Below are 15,099 nucleotides of genomic sequence, written 5' to 3'. Positions count from 1 at the left end.
GTGCAATCGTATCCCTCGGGGAGCACAAGCAGCAAACGCTATGATCCCAACCCATGAATGAAAGGAAACTTTTCAAACCCGAGGGGGAAGCCGCTGCTCAGAGACGTTTCTCAAAAAGGCGACGTCTGCTACCATACAGACAAAATCACTTACTTCACTCTTGTCTGATGTGATCACGGAATTCTGAAGTCCAAAACTCTTTCCCGCCTGTATTTTCTCAATACAAAATCACCTCATTTCATCCCATGAAGCTTCATGCTGCAAACGCCTGGCGACGGGCCCCGTGAGACGCACGCTTTAATCTTTTAGGGCAGAGTTTTTGCTTCTGGTCATTTTCCCCTTCTCCAGCAATCAACTCTGGGAGAATTCCTAGGGACCTCTCCAAAGGCCAAATGTTTAAACGAAGTTTCCTCAGACTAACATTTCTGTGAATAAACTGCAGGTGTAACGGTGATTGTGCGTGTTCTCTTCACAATTCCATTAAATCAGGTAGAAAAAATGGTCAGCTCATTATGATTAAGGAACACTGCTAATTTGAACACAATATTTATGTTTTCTCAAGGATTTTATTTTTAAATTAACATAACCTGTGCCCAATCTAGTCTCAAGTAAGGTTCATTGATGGAACTCCTTATAAACCGAGATTTGTTGTTAAAAACAGTACACGTTAAAAACGATTTTTGAAACCCCCAAAACGAATAAGATCTTGCAGTGGGCATCACCTGTTGTGTTCACATTTTACGCGTACAGCTTCGAAGAAAGCAACTATTGACAGTGGATCAATATCGAACCATGGCCACCATCCTAGAGACAGAAGATTGATTGCAAAGGGCCCCGTGAGACATGCATTAATTAAATCAAGACTTTATTGCTTTCAGAATTACCATGTGGCGTCTCAAAACTCACCTGCTACGCTCAGGTGAACGAGCGGGCTGGTCTTGCTGTCTCCGTTGCGTTCGTTGACGGCCTGCGCGTAGTAAACCCTGGCATCACCCGCTGTCGCTGCAAGGATCACCAGTTGATTTTCCAGTGTGATGGCTCTGTGTCAGACAAGAGACAGCGTCAGAGCCACTCCACAGCGCTTCTTGTTCGTAAGGCAAATTAGTTTATCAGGCCAATGAGAGAGGCGTGTCCAGGGCTTTAAAAAGATCTCGAAGGACAAAAACACACAGGCCGAGCTGAGGCACATGGCGGTGGCTGAGCCTCCTCTGGCCTCGTCCACACTCCAGTAGGGAGGCTTTGAGCCCTCTGCTTCCCTACTGACCCTCGGTTGTGAGGCACTCACATATCCAGGGTTAGTTAAAAACTCAGAGCTTCCCCTGGGAACTTGTAACAAGTTCAAGAAATCCCAGAAGGGCTGGTCTTTTTCTTTCAGGCAGGGCCGTGAGATCACACCATGGCCACAAACTATAAATAAACTCTCAGATGGAAGGCGGAACCGTCCAAAACCTAGACCGGGGGGCAAATGAATTTGCTGCGGTTTTCTCCGCCTTCCAAGGAACCTCATTAGGGTTTCTGTACCTCTGTTTCTCAACTGGCGGGTAGAAGAAAAGTCGCCAGTGGGCATGGTGCTGGCCCTTTCAACTGGATTCTCCCATAACTGCTGATGCCAGGCCTGCTCGTCCTTCACCCCAGCCATCTCCCCGCCCCGCCCATTTCACAGTCTGACCCCTCCTCACGGAGACTTCCCGTAGAGCCCAATTCTGCTGCAGGAAAGAACCTGGGAGACACATTTGGCCAGCCACCCTCTCTTCAGAAATGAGAAAACTGAGGAACAGGGAGGTTAAGTTATTCGTTCAAGGTAACCTAGCAAGGTAACAATACCAGGGGGAGGACAGGATCTTCCCACGTATGAACAGATGCTCTGCCAACCAGATCACACCCAGACTCACCAGGTTATTCAAAAGAAGAGGAAGAAGAACAACAAAGACACAACTTCCATAAATCCAAGCAGCTTTTAATTAAAATAAGCTGTCCTGGTATCCTCTGCTCTTGCTAGCATTTGTAGACTTTGCTACAAAACACAAAATACAAAGGGCGGCCTCCCACTGAGAGTAAGACACATTCTGAGCACCAAAGGGCTCTTAGTTCCCAATGCTGGGAGCACCTTGGGACCTGAAGTGAATCCCACGGCTGCACACAAGTTGTCATTCTACAGGAAATACGTTTATTTGTTCATTTTATTTTATCTTGATTAATTAATCCATTTATCTATTTTAGAGAGACACAGAGAGAGCAAGCGAGCAAGCACGCGAACAGGGGGGCAAGAGGCAGAGCAGGCCCTACGCTCAATGTGAAGCTCAACGTGGGGCTCGATCCCACGACCCTGGGATCATGACCTGAGCCAAAATCAAGAGTCGGACGCTCAACCACCTGAGCCACCCAGGCGCCCCTATTTGTTCATTTTAATCCTAGGCAGTCGTAGCCTTTCCAAATCCAGATAAGGTCTCCATTCTGGTAACAGAAAAAACACAGAAACTGGGTGATCTGTCACAGGGAATTTTACTATAATAATAATTTTTTCCTTCCTGCTACCTTCTGGAAGGCTTTTTCAAAAACTCAACTTTTATACATTATACAAGATTATCTTGAGAAGTTAACTGCTTATTCAGGGTTCCCATATGATATATTGCAGCTTGAGGTCTCTAAGACTAACTCACCTCTTTCTCACAAAAATTTCCCTATTAACAAGTTTTCAATTTTTATTCCCATAAAAATACCTCAAAGAAGCTTTACTATAATTATTTATGACTCCTTTATAGATTCCTTTATAGAACCACAGAAATTGTTCCATTTTATTTTAGTGCACGTCACACCAGCACCTAAAATTAAATATGAATATTTATTACACCTGAAGTTACACCTTAATAGTATAACTTTAAAAACTGAGTATGTCATAACTTTTTTCCTTAACATCTGATTTTTGCCATAGTAATTTCAAATATGCCTATGATTTCTCAGAATTATTCTGCAAAAATGCCTATTAATTGTCTATATTATTTATGACATTGTCTCAAGGCTATTAAAAATAAAAAAGTACATAAAGAACAAAAATATTAAAGTTTACATCTATGATAATTTGTATCTTTAAGCCCATTTTTTCTTCTAGTTTTTAATTTCTAGACCATTTTAAGTCAAAACTTATGAGGAAAAACTTGTCTATGCCAAAAAAGACACCGCAAAAATGCCAAAGCTTTGGAGAACATTAGATTAATGAGGACTTTATTCTTTCTTCCTCTCCAACTCTTTCTGAACAGAGCATGTCTAATGAAGAAACTGATTTTTTTAATGAAAATTAAACTATCTAAAGACGGTTATCTTAATTTCAGATAATTCAGATAATTGTTATAATGGTGGCGAAAAGAGAAATTTAAAAAAATTTTTTTAAATGTTTATTTTTGAGAGAGAGACAGTGTGAGTGGGGGAGCGGCAAAAGAGAGACGGGGACACAGAATCCGAAGCGGGCTCCAGGTTCTGAGCTGTCGGCACAGAGCCCGACGCGGGGCCCAAACCCATGAACCGTGAGATCATGACCTGAGCCGAAGTCAGACGCTTAAACGACTGAGCCACCCAGACACTTCTGAAAAGAGCAATTTTTAAAGACAGTGGAGCAGGTACCACACGTTCATTCTTCTTCCCCAACAGACCTTGATTCTGCTGAGCCCACACCTTGTGTGGGGCACCACACATGAGGGCAAATCGGCCCATTCGCAGCACCAGGCGTGTCTCTTGGTCATCGGAGGCCAGTACAGGTACCGGTGCCACGCTCAAGACCATCAGGGGCTGGTCCGGGGACCCAAGTTGCCCAGCAGGCTGAAGGAGGCAGAGCTTGCTGGGGGGGGGGGGGAGCTCTCACCCCTCCCGGAGGCCAGGCAGGAAATGTGCTGTCCTGAGCTGCAGGCAGCCACCCTTGCAATGCAGAGGAAAGGCGGTGCGTAGATAAGAGCAGGAGGAGGGACAGAACTTTGAGAGTCAGAGCAAATTAGTCAACAACCTGAAGGCAATGATGAGGAAGTATGCTGAGTGATCCTTCAACATGACTCTCACATGTGTCCATAAAATATTCTGTGAAAACCTCTGGTTACTGAGGTGGGGGTTGACTTCCAACATTGATTCCACATCTCCAGCATTTTACACTAGCAAAGTGGTTTGCAGAATTGACCCCATCTAGTCTAAACTGATCATCGTAATCCAACCCCTCTTGCCAGTGACTGAGAAAGGAGACCGGGCTTGAACCAGGTGGCTTTGGCATGTATGTGGTGACTGTCCCTACTCTGGGGCAGCTGCCTCTAGGCCCCTCTCACCAGATGGAAGGACAGGGTTTCCAGGGCTGGGCACCAGGGCTTTTCTCCCGCCACTAGATGCGAGCAAGGAAGCGTGTTGTCCAGATGTTCACAGTGGCAATGGGGTGACCACGAAGAGAGCCACCTTAGTGTGACGCTTATGACGTCGGCAGCAGGAGAGAGAAAAAAGAAAGAACTGGGGTCTTTCCACCTTGCCAGCTGCCCCAGTCAATGAACCACATCCTGCAGCCCATCCCGTCTCTGGGCTTGCTATTTCGGGGAATGAGGTACTTCGTTCATGTTTGAACTTGTGTAAGTTAGGGTTTCTGTTACCAGAAGTCACATGAATCCAGATACAGCATATACAGTAGCGTCCCTTTAGAGTTCAAAAAGAGAAGAAGGCATCCTCAGGGCATAAAATGTTAATAGTTCCTGTTGAGTGGTACGATTATAACTTATTTTCTTTCGATTTCTGTGTTTTAAAACATTTTTCCAATTTTTCCAGGATAAATCACTTTTGTTACAGAAGAACAACTTTCAAAATGAACGCAAGGGCACGCACTGAATACTTTGCCCATAATATGGACTACTTGGCTTTTTTATCACATAATTCCAAAGTACTAATTTAAAACTTACATTGACTCTGCAGGAAAATTATAGTATTAAGCCAGAGAGATTCTTCCTTTATTTTAACTTTATTAAAATAAACGTACGTATGGTTTTACATAAAACTATTTCCTTAGTCTTCCCCATTTTAATTCTACATTTCAAAATGAAATCTTGTAATTCTAATTCTTTGGGATAGTGATAAAGATAAGAACACACTAACTTAAAAACGTAATCCAGTATGGGTAAAATGCACCACAGCTTGGGAAACCAGAGTGTCAGACTCATGAAGGACAAGTTAAAGGGTCACCTGCTACTGACTATAAGCACAGGGAGTTTTCAGAGAGAAACCTATCAGCTGTCCTTCGTCGTGGGGCTGCCCTAAGGAGGAGATGCTGTGATTCACAAGAGAGCTCATTTTAAAGGGCACGTTCCAAGTGCCTTTGACTCTGCACTTGATTCTCCCAATACTTTCTTGAGGCAGTAAGCAAAATAAGAATTCTCTATTTTGGGAAAGTTAAAACCTCAGAGAGTTCCTTGGGGTCTCTGACCGCCAGCACTGATCAGAATCCCCCGTGAGGGAAAAACGCCCCTGGGTGCCTAGACCCAAGGGCTTATGCATGTGATGTGTGGGGTGGGGGTGGGGAGCCAACCAGGGGGCACAGCTACAAGTGAGTTTCCTGCCACACCTGCCAACGTCCGAGGACGTCACATTCTGGACGCCATAAAGAACACCTGCTTTCCAACCTGTGGCACAGATACATTAATTACAGAAGTGCCCTTGGTGGTGGAAGAAAACAGCCCAGCATGCGCCTCACCTTGGAGCTGCAGGAATGGAAGGGCAGATGTTCGCACGGACTGCCATGGGAAGAGACGTAAGTAACTGTGTCCACTGTTCAGTCAGCCTGGAGTCCCCAGGCCTAACTCAGAGTGGAGGAGATACGAAGCTGAACCAAGTGCACACACACTGCCCATATCCCAAGGAGCTCAGATTCAGTGTTCGTTTTTAAAATTTAACTTAATTAAAAAATGTTTATGTAGTTTTGAGAGAGAGCAAGCAGGGGAGGGGTGGAGAGAGAGAGGGAGACAGAGAATCCCAAGCAGGCTCTGCACCGTCAGCACAGAGCTGGATGTGGGGCTTGAACTCACGAACCACGAGGTCATGACCTGAGCCGAAATTAGGACTCAGACGCTTAACCGACTGAGCCCCCTAGATTCAGTGTTTTTACAAACTACAGGAAGTAATAGGAAACACTTTATTAACTTTCCCCTAAGAGTGGCTGTGGGCCCAAAGTGGCAGTCCCGGGGGACATCCAAAAAAATCTCCATGATGTGCCTCAAAACTTTCAATGCAACCCATCCTTGGGCTTTCAAAAAAAGATAAACGGTCTTCGATTATCAGTAAGTTTTTTGATCCTTGACACCGTTCACACAAACTGGATGGTAATACATACATTGATTTATACACTATGATAAAAATTCAGTGAAGGGTTCAGTAAAATAAGAACTGTGCCCATAAAACATAAAAGTCTAACTTGGGTTTGTGGTTTTACTGTCACAAATGGTAAGGCAGCATTTGATTAAGCTTGTATTGATATTCAAGTACATTTTTTTAAAAACTTTAGAGCACAAGGAAATGAAGGACATTATTTTTAGGTCCTTAAAAACACAAACATCTAAAATGTTCTCCATGTTAATTAAACAATTAAGTTTTGAATGGAATGGTTTAAGGCTTATTGTTCTGAGTATAGCCTGCATCTCAAGCCTTACAGCCTCACAGCTACTTCAAGGCAGACAACTTCAAAATTAATGTACTCCCATTACTGGTATAGTTATAAGAACTAAGATTGCTTTCGAGTAGTTTTGGCAATAATGAGTCTCTGGATATTCAATAAACGTTAAGGCACCGGAACGTCATGTGTATTTAGCCACAAAGTAAACACGTGCTGCTGACCGTTTGCGGTGGGTGCAGGAAGAACATTCTGAAAGCAAGTGAAGAATGTGAGAGGCCTGTTTCTTAGAATTTCAAACCAACAGAAAGGACGAGGTGAGCTGAGAAGACAAGAATACTCAGGATAGATGGCGGGAAACACTGGGTACATGGGATGGCAATTCAGCACCATTGTACCGGGAACACAGCCCCCAAGGAGAAAGGCAGCCATCAAATGTGAGAAGGGTGGCTGTCCAGTAACTGTCCAGTAACACACACACTGTCCTTCTTTGGTAGGAGAAAGGCCACGAGAGATGGAAGAAAGAGACAGGGAGGGGCTGGGCCAACTTTCCACCAGCTTAGTTACCACTGTGGTCCACGCCTTGCCAAACATTTCAATTTAGTCCACAGAGGGCCTCTTTTCTATAGCATGTATAGGTAGTTTCATAAGGGCAAGTATATGGGGAAATAGAGGTAAATTTATATAAAGTCTTCAAAGTAATTCTTCTATTCTATATGAAGTGTCCACTCTTAATTACAGATACAAGTGGGAGTACATTACGGGATAGGATGTCTGAGATGATTACCAACTTAAAACTGTTTGGATGTGAGGTATATTCAACACTCACATGTTCTGCTTTATGCACACTTGTCCCCCAGTATTTAAGCACAGAGCCTGACTGAAAGGATGTAATCAACATACACATGTTGAATGAATAACAAGGAGAAAACATACAGGTATTCATTTTTCTCTCTTCATGTTTCAGCTTTCAACTCCATCTTGGTGCCAGAACCCAGGCCAGGAAAGAGATAATCCAATCACCCCATGAGTCTGTATGGAGTGACTGCTGTGTGAATGACACTGTCCAGGGAAGGTCCCTGAACACGAGGAGGGAAGAACACATCCAAAAGACAGAAGAAGAAAATGCCAGCCGTATGAAGTCCCCAATGCGTATTGTATAGAATGTTAAAGGAGGAGGAGCCAAAGAGTCAGCCAAGCCACCAGAAAACGTGGAGATCTGACATCTATCTTCCTGGTGACAGCTCCTTAAGAAGTAAAATGTAGATGTCACATTAGAAGGACAGGCCAGGTCCTCTAGCCCAAAACATATGTAACACCTCAGGAACGGGGGGGCTGCCCCTGGAGGTGACATGGAAGGAAGGACCGGTTTCCTACCCACGTGTCTGGCCTTCGACCCAAAGCTCTGGCCCAGGGCTCCTGTGAGACAGCACATGTCCCAAAGGACAACACGTCCGAATTTCTCCCAACCCGTGGGCCTGGCCTGCGGCTTTGTAGACTGCTTGCCAGCAGCATGAGCACGGGGTGAGCATCCCGGTCAGTAGGCCCAGCCGTGGCAGAGAAACTTCCGGGTCCCATAAAGAGAAGCGGAGAGGACACCCTCCTGGGCACAATGTCTGTCTCTGAACGAGAGCAGAAAGGACACCAGAGCTCAGAGCTTCTTCACCTTCTCCAAGAGCAGCTCCTGGCGGCCCGAGATTAAACACGGCCTGCCTTCAAGGTAAAATCTCCAACGGTCTCCAGAGAAGACACCCCCTCTGTCCGCCAGTACGAGATCACGGCAGATGATAGGCAGGAACTCCATGGATAAACCCAGGCTGAAGTCATCACAATACTCTGTGTACATGCAGAAAGGTCCTTGAAATGACCAGGCAAGTGTGGCCCATGTGGATGGACAGGCCCAGAATCAGGTCTGGCTCTGATTTGTTCCCTCAGGCTCACTACTTGGTTTTTCCATCTGCGCAACAGGAGTGACCATACTCCCATCAAAAGGACCTTCGTGAAGTACCAATCAGGCAACGACGTGAATGAGCCTGACACGGCGTCCTCACTCGGTGTTTGCTGAACCTGAATCTGGCTCCTCAGTCTATCAGACGCACTGTGTCGGTAGTAAAATACTAAATGTAGTCAAATGTCCTCCTTCCAGGGTGATATATCAAATACTTGGTAGCATTCTACTTCACAGACTGCGATACAAACACGGCCGAGTCGCTGAATTACCAGATTCATGTCACAAAATGATGCAGAGCTGCTACTACCTAAAGCCATCCGCGCAGGAGCTGGACCAACGCGGCAGCAGGCGGGCCTAGGAAACCTCATTTCCAGGCCTTTCCATCCATCAACTGCCCCAGCAGCAACACCCACTGTACAAGACCTTAATGCCAGAAAATTCCTGGCCTCCTCTCGACACATGTTGACGTGTCGTAAACAGAATCGATCCTCCTCCTCTTGGAAAGATGCCGCGTATCAGCAGAGACGGAAGAGAGAGGGAAAAATTACAGGGCAACTTGATACAATTCCTGGAGGGTGTATTTCATCAGGCGTTTTTGCCCAGGAGAAATACATCTGTTTACAGCAGCGCTTCTTAAATTTTCTAGCTGCGTTGATTTATTTACTTATTTATTTTTCTAGTTCATTCATTTTATTTTTATTCTTACTTCTAGCTACTTTAAAAAAGCATTTTAGTGAGTTTATACTTGATCCAGGGCCTTCTGTAATTTTAACTAATTGTTCCAGCTCTAGGCACAAGGAAGTGACCAGGAACAATTTCTGGTGTGGTCATATGCAAAAGAGAGGAGTTGGATGAGGAAGGTTTAAAGAGTGCTGAAGTTTAGGCATAAACATTTCCAGGCACACTTCTCCCCTCCCCCCACTAAAACAAACAACCAAAAAATTAAAACAAGAAAAAAACAACAACAACAACATATAGTCTTGAGGTCCCCAAACATGAGAATTTACCCAGACGTAAAATCTACTCAAACCAGAAACCATCAACAAGGATTCCAGAAAGATGGCTAAAACCCAGGCAGGCACCAGTGGAAGTCTCCCCAGAGGGGGCTCTCCTGAGATCCTCCACATCAGTGGACAAGTCTGAAATGAGTTCACTTTATTTTTTTCAAATGTTTATTTTTGAGAGAGAGAGAGAGAGAGACAGAGTGTGAGCAGGGGAGGGGCAGAGAGGGTGAAGACACAGAATCTGAAGCAGGCTCCAGGCTCCGAGCTGTCAGCACAGAGCCCGACGCGGGGCTCAAACCCGTGAACGGTGAGATCATGACTGAGCCGAAGTCGGACGCTCAACCGAATGAACCACGAAGATGCCCGTGATGTTAAGTTCACTTTATCTTATATATGGCATAATAAAAACAAGACCTCAGTCAGCCCCAAAGCCAACGGGCACTGCCATGGTCAAGTGACTGAGCGAGTACGCAGAGCGGGTGTGTGCCCTTATGTGACCTCTGTGACAATCAGTCCCTCCCAGAGCAGTGAGCAAGTGAGGCGGACCCAGCCACTCCCACCTAGTAGGTTGGGTCGGGAGGCTGAGGCTGGCGATTTAAGCATCAGACAAGTCAGTTTCTCTCCGCACCTCCTCTTCTTCAGAATAGAGCACAGGGAGACTTTCTTCCTTCTGCAGAAGGGGCACTGGGCGGAGAGCACCTGACCCTGGCTCCACGGGGGCGGCGCCCGTGGCGGGGTGGGTCCTCCTGGCGGGATCAATCACAAGGAGCAGCTGCCATGAAGAGGGAAAGGTAGGCGGGGCCGCTGGCGGACCCCCGGGGGACACGGCTCCTGGGGATGCTCTCCCCGAGCAAGTCAGCCACCATCACTCCTCCTAGAGAAACGTAATTATCACAAAAAGGTTCCACTCTTTGTTAAAGTCTGTTTGACGACTAAGGGACAAAGCTGTGCCCGCAGAGCACAGGTGGCCTCAAGGACTACAGCTGGTCCTCAGCGGCCCCGTGAGCCCCTGGAAAACGCGAGCTCCCCAGACTACAGGGTAAGATCTTCGTGCGCAAGGACAGAACTCTGTCAGCCAGGAAGATGGAAATAAATCTAGAAGAATAGCCAACTTTCTCTTAACGACTTTCCTTCTGGACACCACGAGTAGGGGCCATGGCATATGCGTGTAAACAGAAGGCGCTTACGCACACAGCCTGGCAAACGAACGTGGGAAACGGTCAGTCCACAGAGAGAAACGGACTTATACACAAAGCTGGGAGGTACTTAAACCCCGGGCTGCTGAACTAAACCCTCAGGAACCATTACCACCTCCCTTGCTACCGTGACATGAAAATCTCTCCGGGGAGAGCTGCAGCCCCTCACGGGCTGAGCGGGGCCTGGGCGACCTCGTATTACTGCCCCCCACCCCGCGCTGGGGAACCCGGCACAGCCGCCGGCTGGGAGACAGCCAGCGGTGTTTTCCCCTGAGTTTGACTCCTCTGAGTTCCATTTCAGCGGCGGTGAACCTGTTCGTTTGGAGGGGTCTCCCTGAGGACGGACCCCCCTGGCCACCCCCAGTCGTCCCACCAGCTGGGGCTGCTTGCAGGTGTGGGGAAGGAGCAGTTAGCCCCTTTCGACCATCATGAGAAGATCCAGACTTTTCTGAGCATGTTCTATGGGCCTGGCAGCGTGCTCAGCACCCTGCACGCATCACTGGCCCCCCCAGGCTACGGACACAAAGGAGGCTGCTGGTCTGTCAGTGGGGGGTAACACGGGCTGGGGTGAGAAACAAATGGGGTAACAGAAAAAGTGATTGGCCCAATGCCTGCCCTATGCCCCAGACTCAAAAACGCTGAGCTAAGTTCTCATCCCCATTCTACAGACAGGAAACAGAGGCTAGAAGAGATGAAGTAACTTTCCCGAGGAAAGTTGAAGAATTGAGACTCTAATCCAGTCTCCTCCACCCCACCCCAGACAAATTCCCAAAAGTTCCCTCACCTGAGTCTCCCTCGACCCAGTTAGGCAAGAGGCCAAGAACAGTATTTGACACAAACTCTCGTCCTGGCATTCAGCAGGGTTGAGGCCCCGGGGGTAAGCCCCTCCCTCCCTGTGCTATCTCTGTCTCTCTCTCTCCCCCACTTCTCTAGGACTCATGCCTGGCTCCTCAGCAGCTAAGACAGTGCCCAGCATGCGGCGGTGGCCACGGAGCCGGTGTTGCACTTGGGTTTGACAAAGTCCCATGGGAGGACATCGACCAGGAGGACAAGTGCTCCACAACATGCCAGATCTTGACAGAGGAGCCCCGTGCCTCTGAGGTAGAGAAGCTGGAGGTGAGGGTCCCTCTGAGTGTCAGGGCAGAACACCAAAGCCGGGCCTCCCTGAGAATTCTGGTAAGAATTCTCTTCCCTACTAGGTCCAACCGTTGTTCCTACTAACAAGAGGCAGAAATCAGAGGCGTGGGGTCGGCTATGAAGATTAGTGATCATTTCCTTTGGAGACAGACAATCTTTTTTCTCAAGAACTACCCACTTCGGACTTGCCCAGGAAAAGCTTTATAAAACCATTTGATTTGGACATTAGGATGGGTCTAAAATGAGAAATTAGGCAGGCAACTCAGATTTGCAAGGGTAAATGGTGATAGGCCCAAAATACAGCTGTAAATAACTTAAAGAAGACCATTTTGGGAAAGTCTAAGTATGCTGAAACATTATTAACCATGACAATGCACCCGTGAGATAAAGACAGCGTGCAAATTTTAGGTAGTATCACTCATAGTGCCTAGATACCCCCCAGGAAAACACAATGAGGGAAATGGATAAAAATAGTAAAAAAGGGTAAGAGTCACTTTTCCCAACTGTCTCCACATCCTGCCGCGGTTAATGACCACGCCGTTCATCTCCATGACAGACACAGCCCAGTAACATAAAACAGAATTGCCTCCACTTGTCTTAGAGACGCGCACCGTTGTCCATCAGGCGCCGGTGTGTTTGCTTGCGGTCCTTGGCCACATTCCTCAATTTTCCGTCTGTCACAAGCCGTGTGTAACTAGTGCCCTGGCCCAAAATGATGAAAATGAACCAGGCGCTAGGTGTGAACACAGTGAAAGACCACAGCCAACTGTGCCAGAGTTATCCAGAGGTAAAGACCTCCAAGACCCCCCACCAAGGAGCGGTGGGAAAAGGCACGACGCAACTCTTTGCCTCCGTGTGCAATGCATGCAGCTGCTCCAAGGCTACAGAATGGCCCCCAAGATGGCCTCGTCCTCACGCCCAAAGCCTGTCGATAGGTTATGTCACACAGCACAGGGACTCTGCAGATGTGATTAAGGATCCCAAGATGGGGAGATGATGCTGGACCATGTGGGCAGATCCAAACAATCACAAGGGTCCCCAAAAGGGCAGGCAGTCAGGAGAGTCAGAGCCAGAGAGAGCGCCGGCTCCGAGGGTGGCCGAGGGGCCATGAGTCCCAGAGCCCGGGAGCCTCTAGAGCTGGCGAGGTGAGAAACAGATTCTTCCCCACACCCTCCAGAGAAACGGAGCCCTGCACACACGTCGATTTTAACCCCACCGGACACACTGTGGACTTCTGACCTCGAGAATGGTAAGAAAACAGATCTGTGTTGTTTTCAGTCAGCAACGTTGTGGAAATTTGTTATAGCAGCCACAGAAAACTCCTTACGAACTAGTTCTTTGGGCTCCGTTTCTTCATCTCAGAAATGAGAGACCTCTACCCAGCTCACAGAGCCATCGTGTGTATTAAAAGGTAAGTCTGGGGCACCTGGGTGGCGCAGTCGGTTAAGCGTCCGACTTCAGCCAGGTCATGATCTCGCGGTCCGTGAGTTCGAGCCCCGCATCAGGCTCTGGGCTGATGGCTCAGGGCCTGGAGCCTGTTTCCGATTCTGTGTCTCCCTCTCTCTCTGCCCCTCCACCGTTCATGCTCTGTCTCTCTCTGTCCCAAAAATAAATAAAAAACGTTGAAAAAAAATTAAAAAAAAAAAAAAAGGTAAGTCTGAAGTATGTGCACGTGCTGAGCACGGGGCTAGGGCCTATCAATATTCAACAGCTCATGTCCCACTCACACACTGTAGGGGGACGCAGCGCTTCCTCTGAGTGTCACCATTCATGCACTCATATTTGTGATGAGTGCATTTGTGATGTCCCAAACATGAACATTCGCAATCTCTTCTCCCTTTCCTGTGGGGCCTTATCAAGCAGTTTGGTGGGGGGGGGGGGGGGGGGGAGCAGAGTCTAGAGAGAGAGGAGTCTTGGGAATTCACACCAAGGAGAGAAACACAAAGTCTGGAAAGGATCCAGAAAGGAAGGAGGAGAGCAAAGAGGCCAGGCCTGTGGGAGGTCACTGTGAGGGAGGACAGAAAGACAAGTTTTATGGTTCGCAGGAGTTTAATTCTTTGAAAGACTGGTAGTGATCTGAATTGCTCTGACCACTTCTTTCTTGGATGGGCCATATTATATTTTTTTGTTTTGCCATCATCAGAGACTAGCTCAAAATGTATTTCTTTCATTCATTCATTCACTCATTCATTCATTCCCTCATCTGGTAATTAATTATTGAACCCCTCCTGGGAACTTCTCTGATAGATAAGGGAGTACCAAGAGGTTTAATCAGTGGCCACATTCCAGCAGAGAACTGTGAAGTCAGGCAGTCTCTCACAGTAGTTAAAAGTGATGTTTCCAATTTCTGATGCCAGAATGTGGTCTCTGCCAGGGAATGTACAAGATGAGCCTTGAACATCATGTATCACATAGGCTGGAAACGATCAAAGCCTAGGTCACATCGAAAGGGCTCAGGATTCAACAGAGGAATTTTCCAGGACCCTGAAAGGGCGTGATTTCGGCATCATAATAAGGCATAGAAATCAGAAAGGAAGGTTTCAGGGTACAAGATAAGCACACAAAAACCAACTGTATTTCCATGTAATGGCAATGAACATGTGAAGACAAAAATTGAAAACATAATATCATTCGCGATTGCTCAACAAATGGGAAAATTATACTTATGTGAGTATCTGGAAAGTATGACTAGGACTTCTACGTGAAAAAGTACAAAATCACTGGAGAAAGAGACCGAAGCTCTGAATAAATGGAAAGCCATATCAATTTCATAGATTGAAAAATAATAAAGGTATCATTTTTTTCCAAACAGGTAAATAAATTTAATATGATACCTATCAAAATCCCAGGCATGTTTTTGTAGATGCAGGGGAGATTTTTCTAAGATTCATAAAACAGTATGATATTGGTAGATAAACAGACATGAAGATCAATGGAACAGAATACAGAACCTAGAAACACCCATGGAAAAACATCCAATGGATTTTTGACCACGGTGACGACGCAATTCAACGGAGGAAGAAAAGCCTTTTCAACAAAGGTGTGAAAGCGAATGGACACTCACAGGGAAAAAAATTATCCTGGACCTAAGCCTTATACACCTTAAATGAAAATTAACTCATAATAAATTCAAGATTTCTATGTGAAAGGCAAAGCTATACAATTTCTGGAAGAAACACAAGACAACCCCTT

General features: G+C 46.6%; 1 protein-coding gene and 1 long non-coding RNA gene across 3 annotated transcripts in view; both read right to left on the bottom strand.

Moving 5' to 3' along the window:
- Positions 1 to 15,099, bottom strand: part of SDK1 (sidekick cell adhesion molecule 1) — an 888,233-nt gene that overhangs the window by 353,330 nt on the left and 519,804 nt on the right. For both annotated transcript variants that reach the window (XM_086692476.1, XM_086692475.1), the window contains exon 5: positions 907 to 1,040. In XM_086692476.1, coding sequence (XP_086548602.1) covers positions 907 to 1,040 — 134 coding nt within the window. The remainder of the gene's footprint in view (positions 1 to 906; positions 1,041 to 15,099) is intronic.
- On the bottom strand, positions 9,757 to 13,297 carry LOC112860007 (uncharacterized). Its single transcript, XR_003223576.2, has 2 exons — positions 11,555 to 13,297; positions 9,757 to 10,448 (listed from the first exon to the last, which is right to left on the bottom strand). It is a non-coding gene; the product is annotated as an uncharacterized LOC112860007 (long non-coding RNA).

Source organism: Puma concolor, chromosome E3 (genome assembly GCF_028749965.1).
Source record: "Puma concolor isolate L17-30 chromosome E3, mPumCon1.1.hap2, whole genome shotgun sequence".
In the NCBI taxonomy this organism is placed as follows: Eukaryota; Metazoa; Chordata; class Mammalia; order Carnivora; family Felidae; genus Puma; species Puma concolor.
This window is presented reverse-complemented; position numbering and strand designations above follow the sequence as displayed.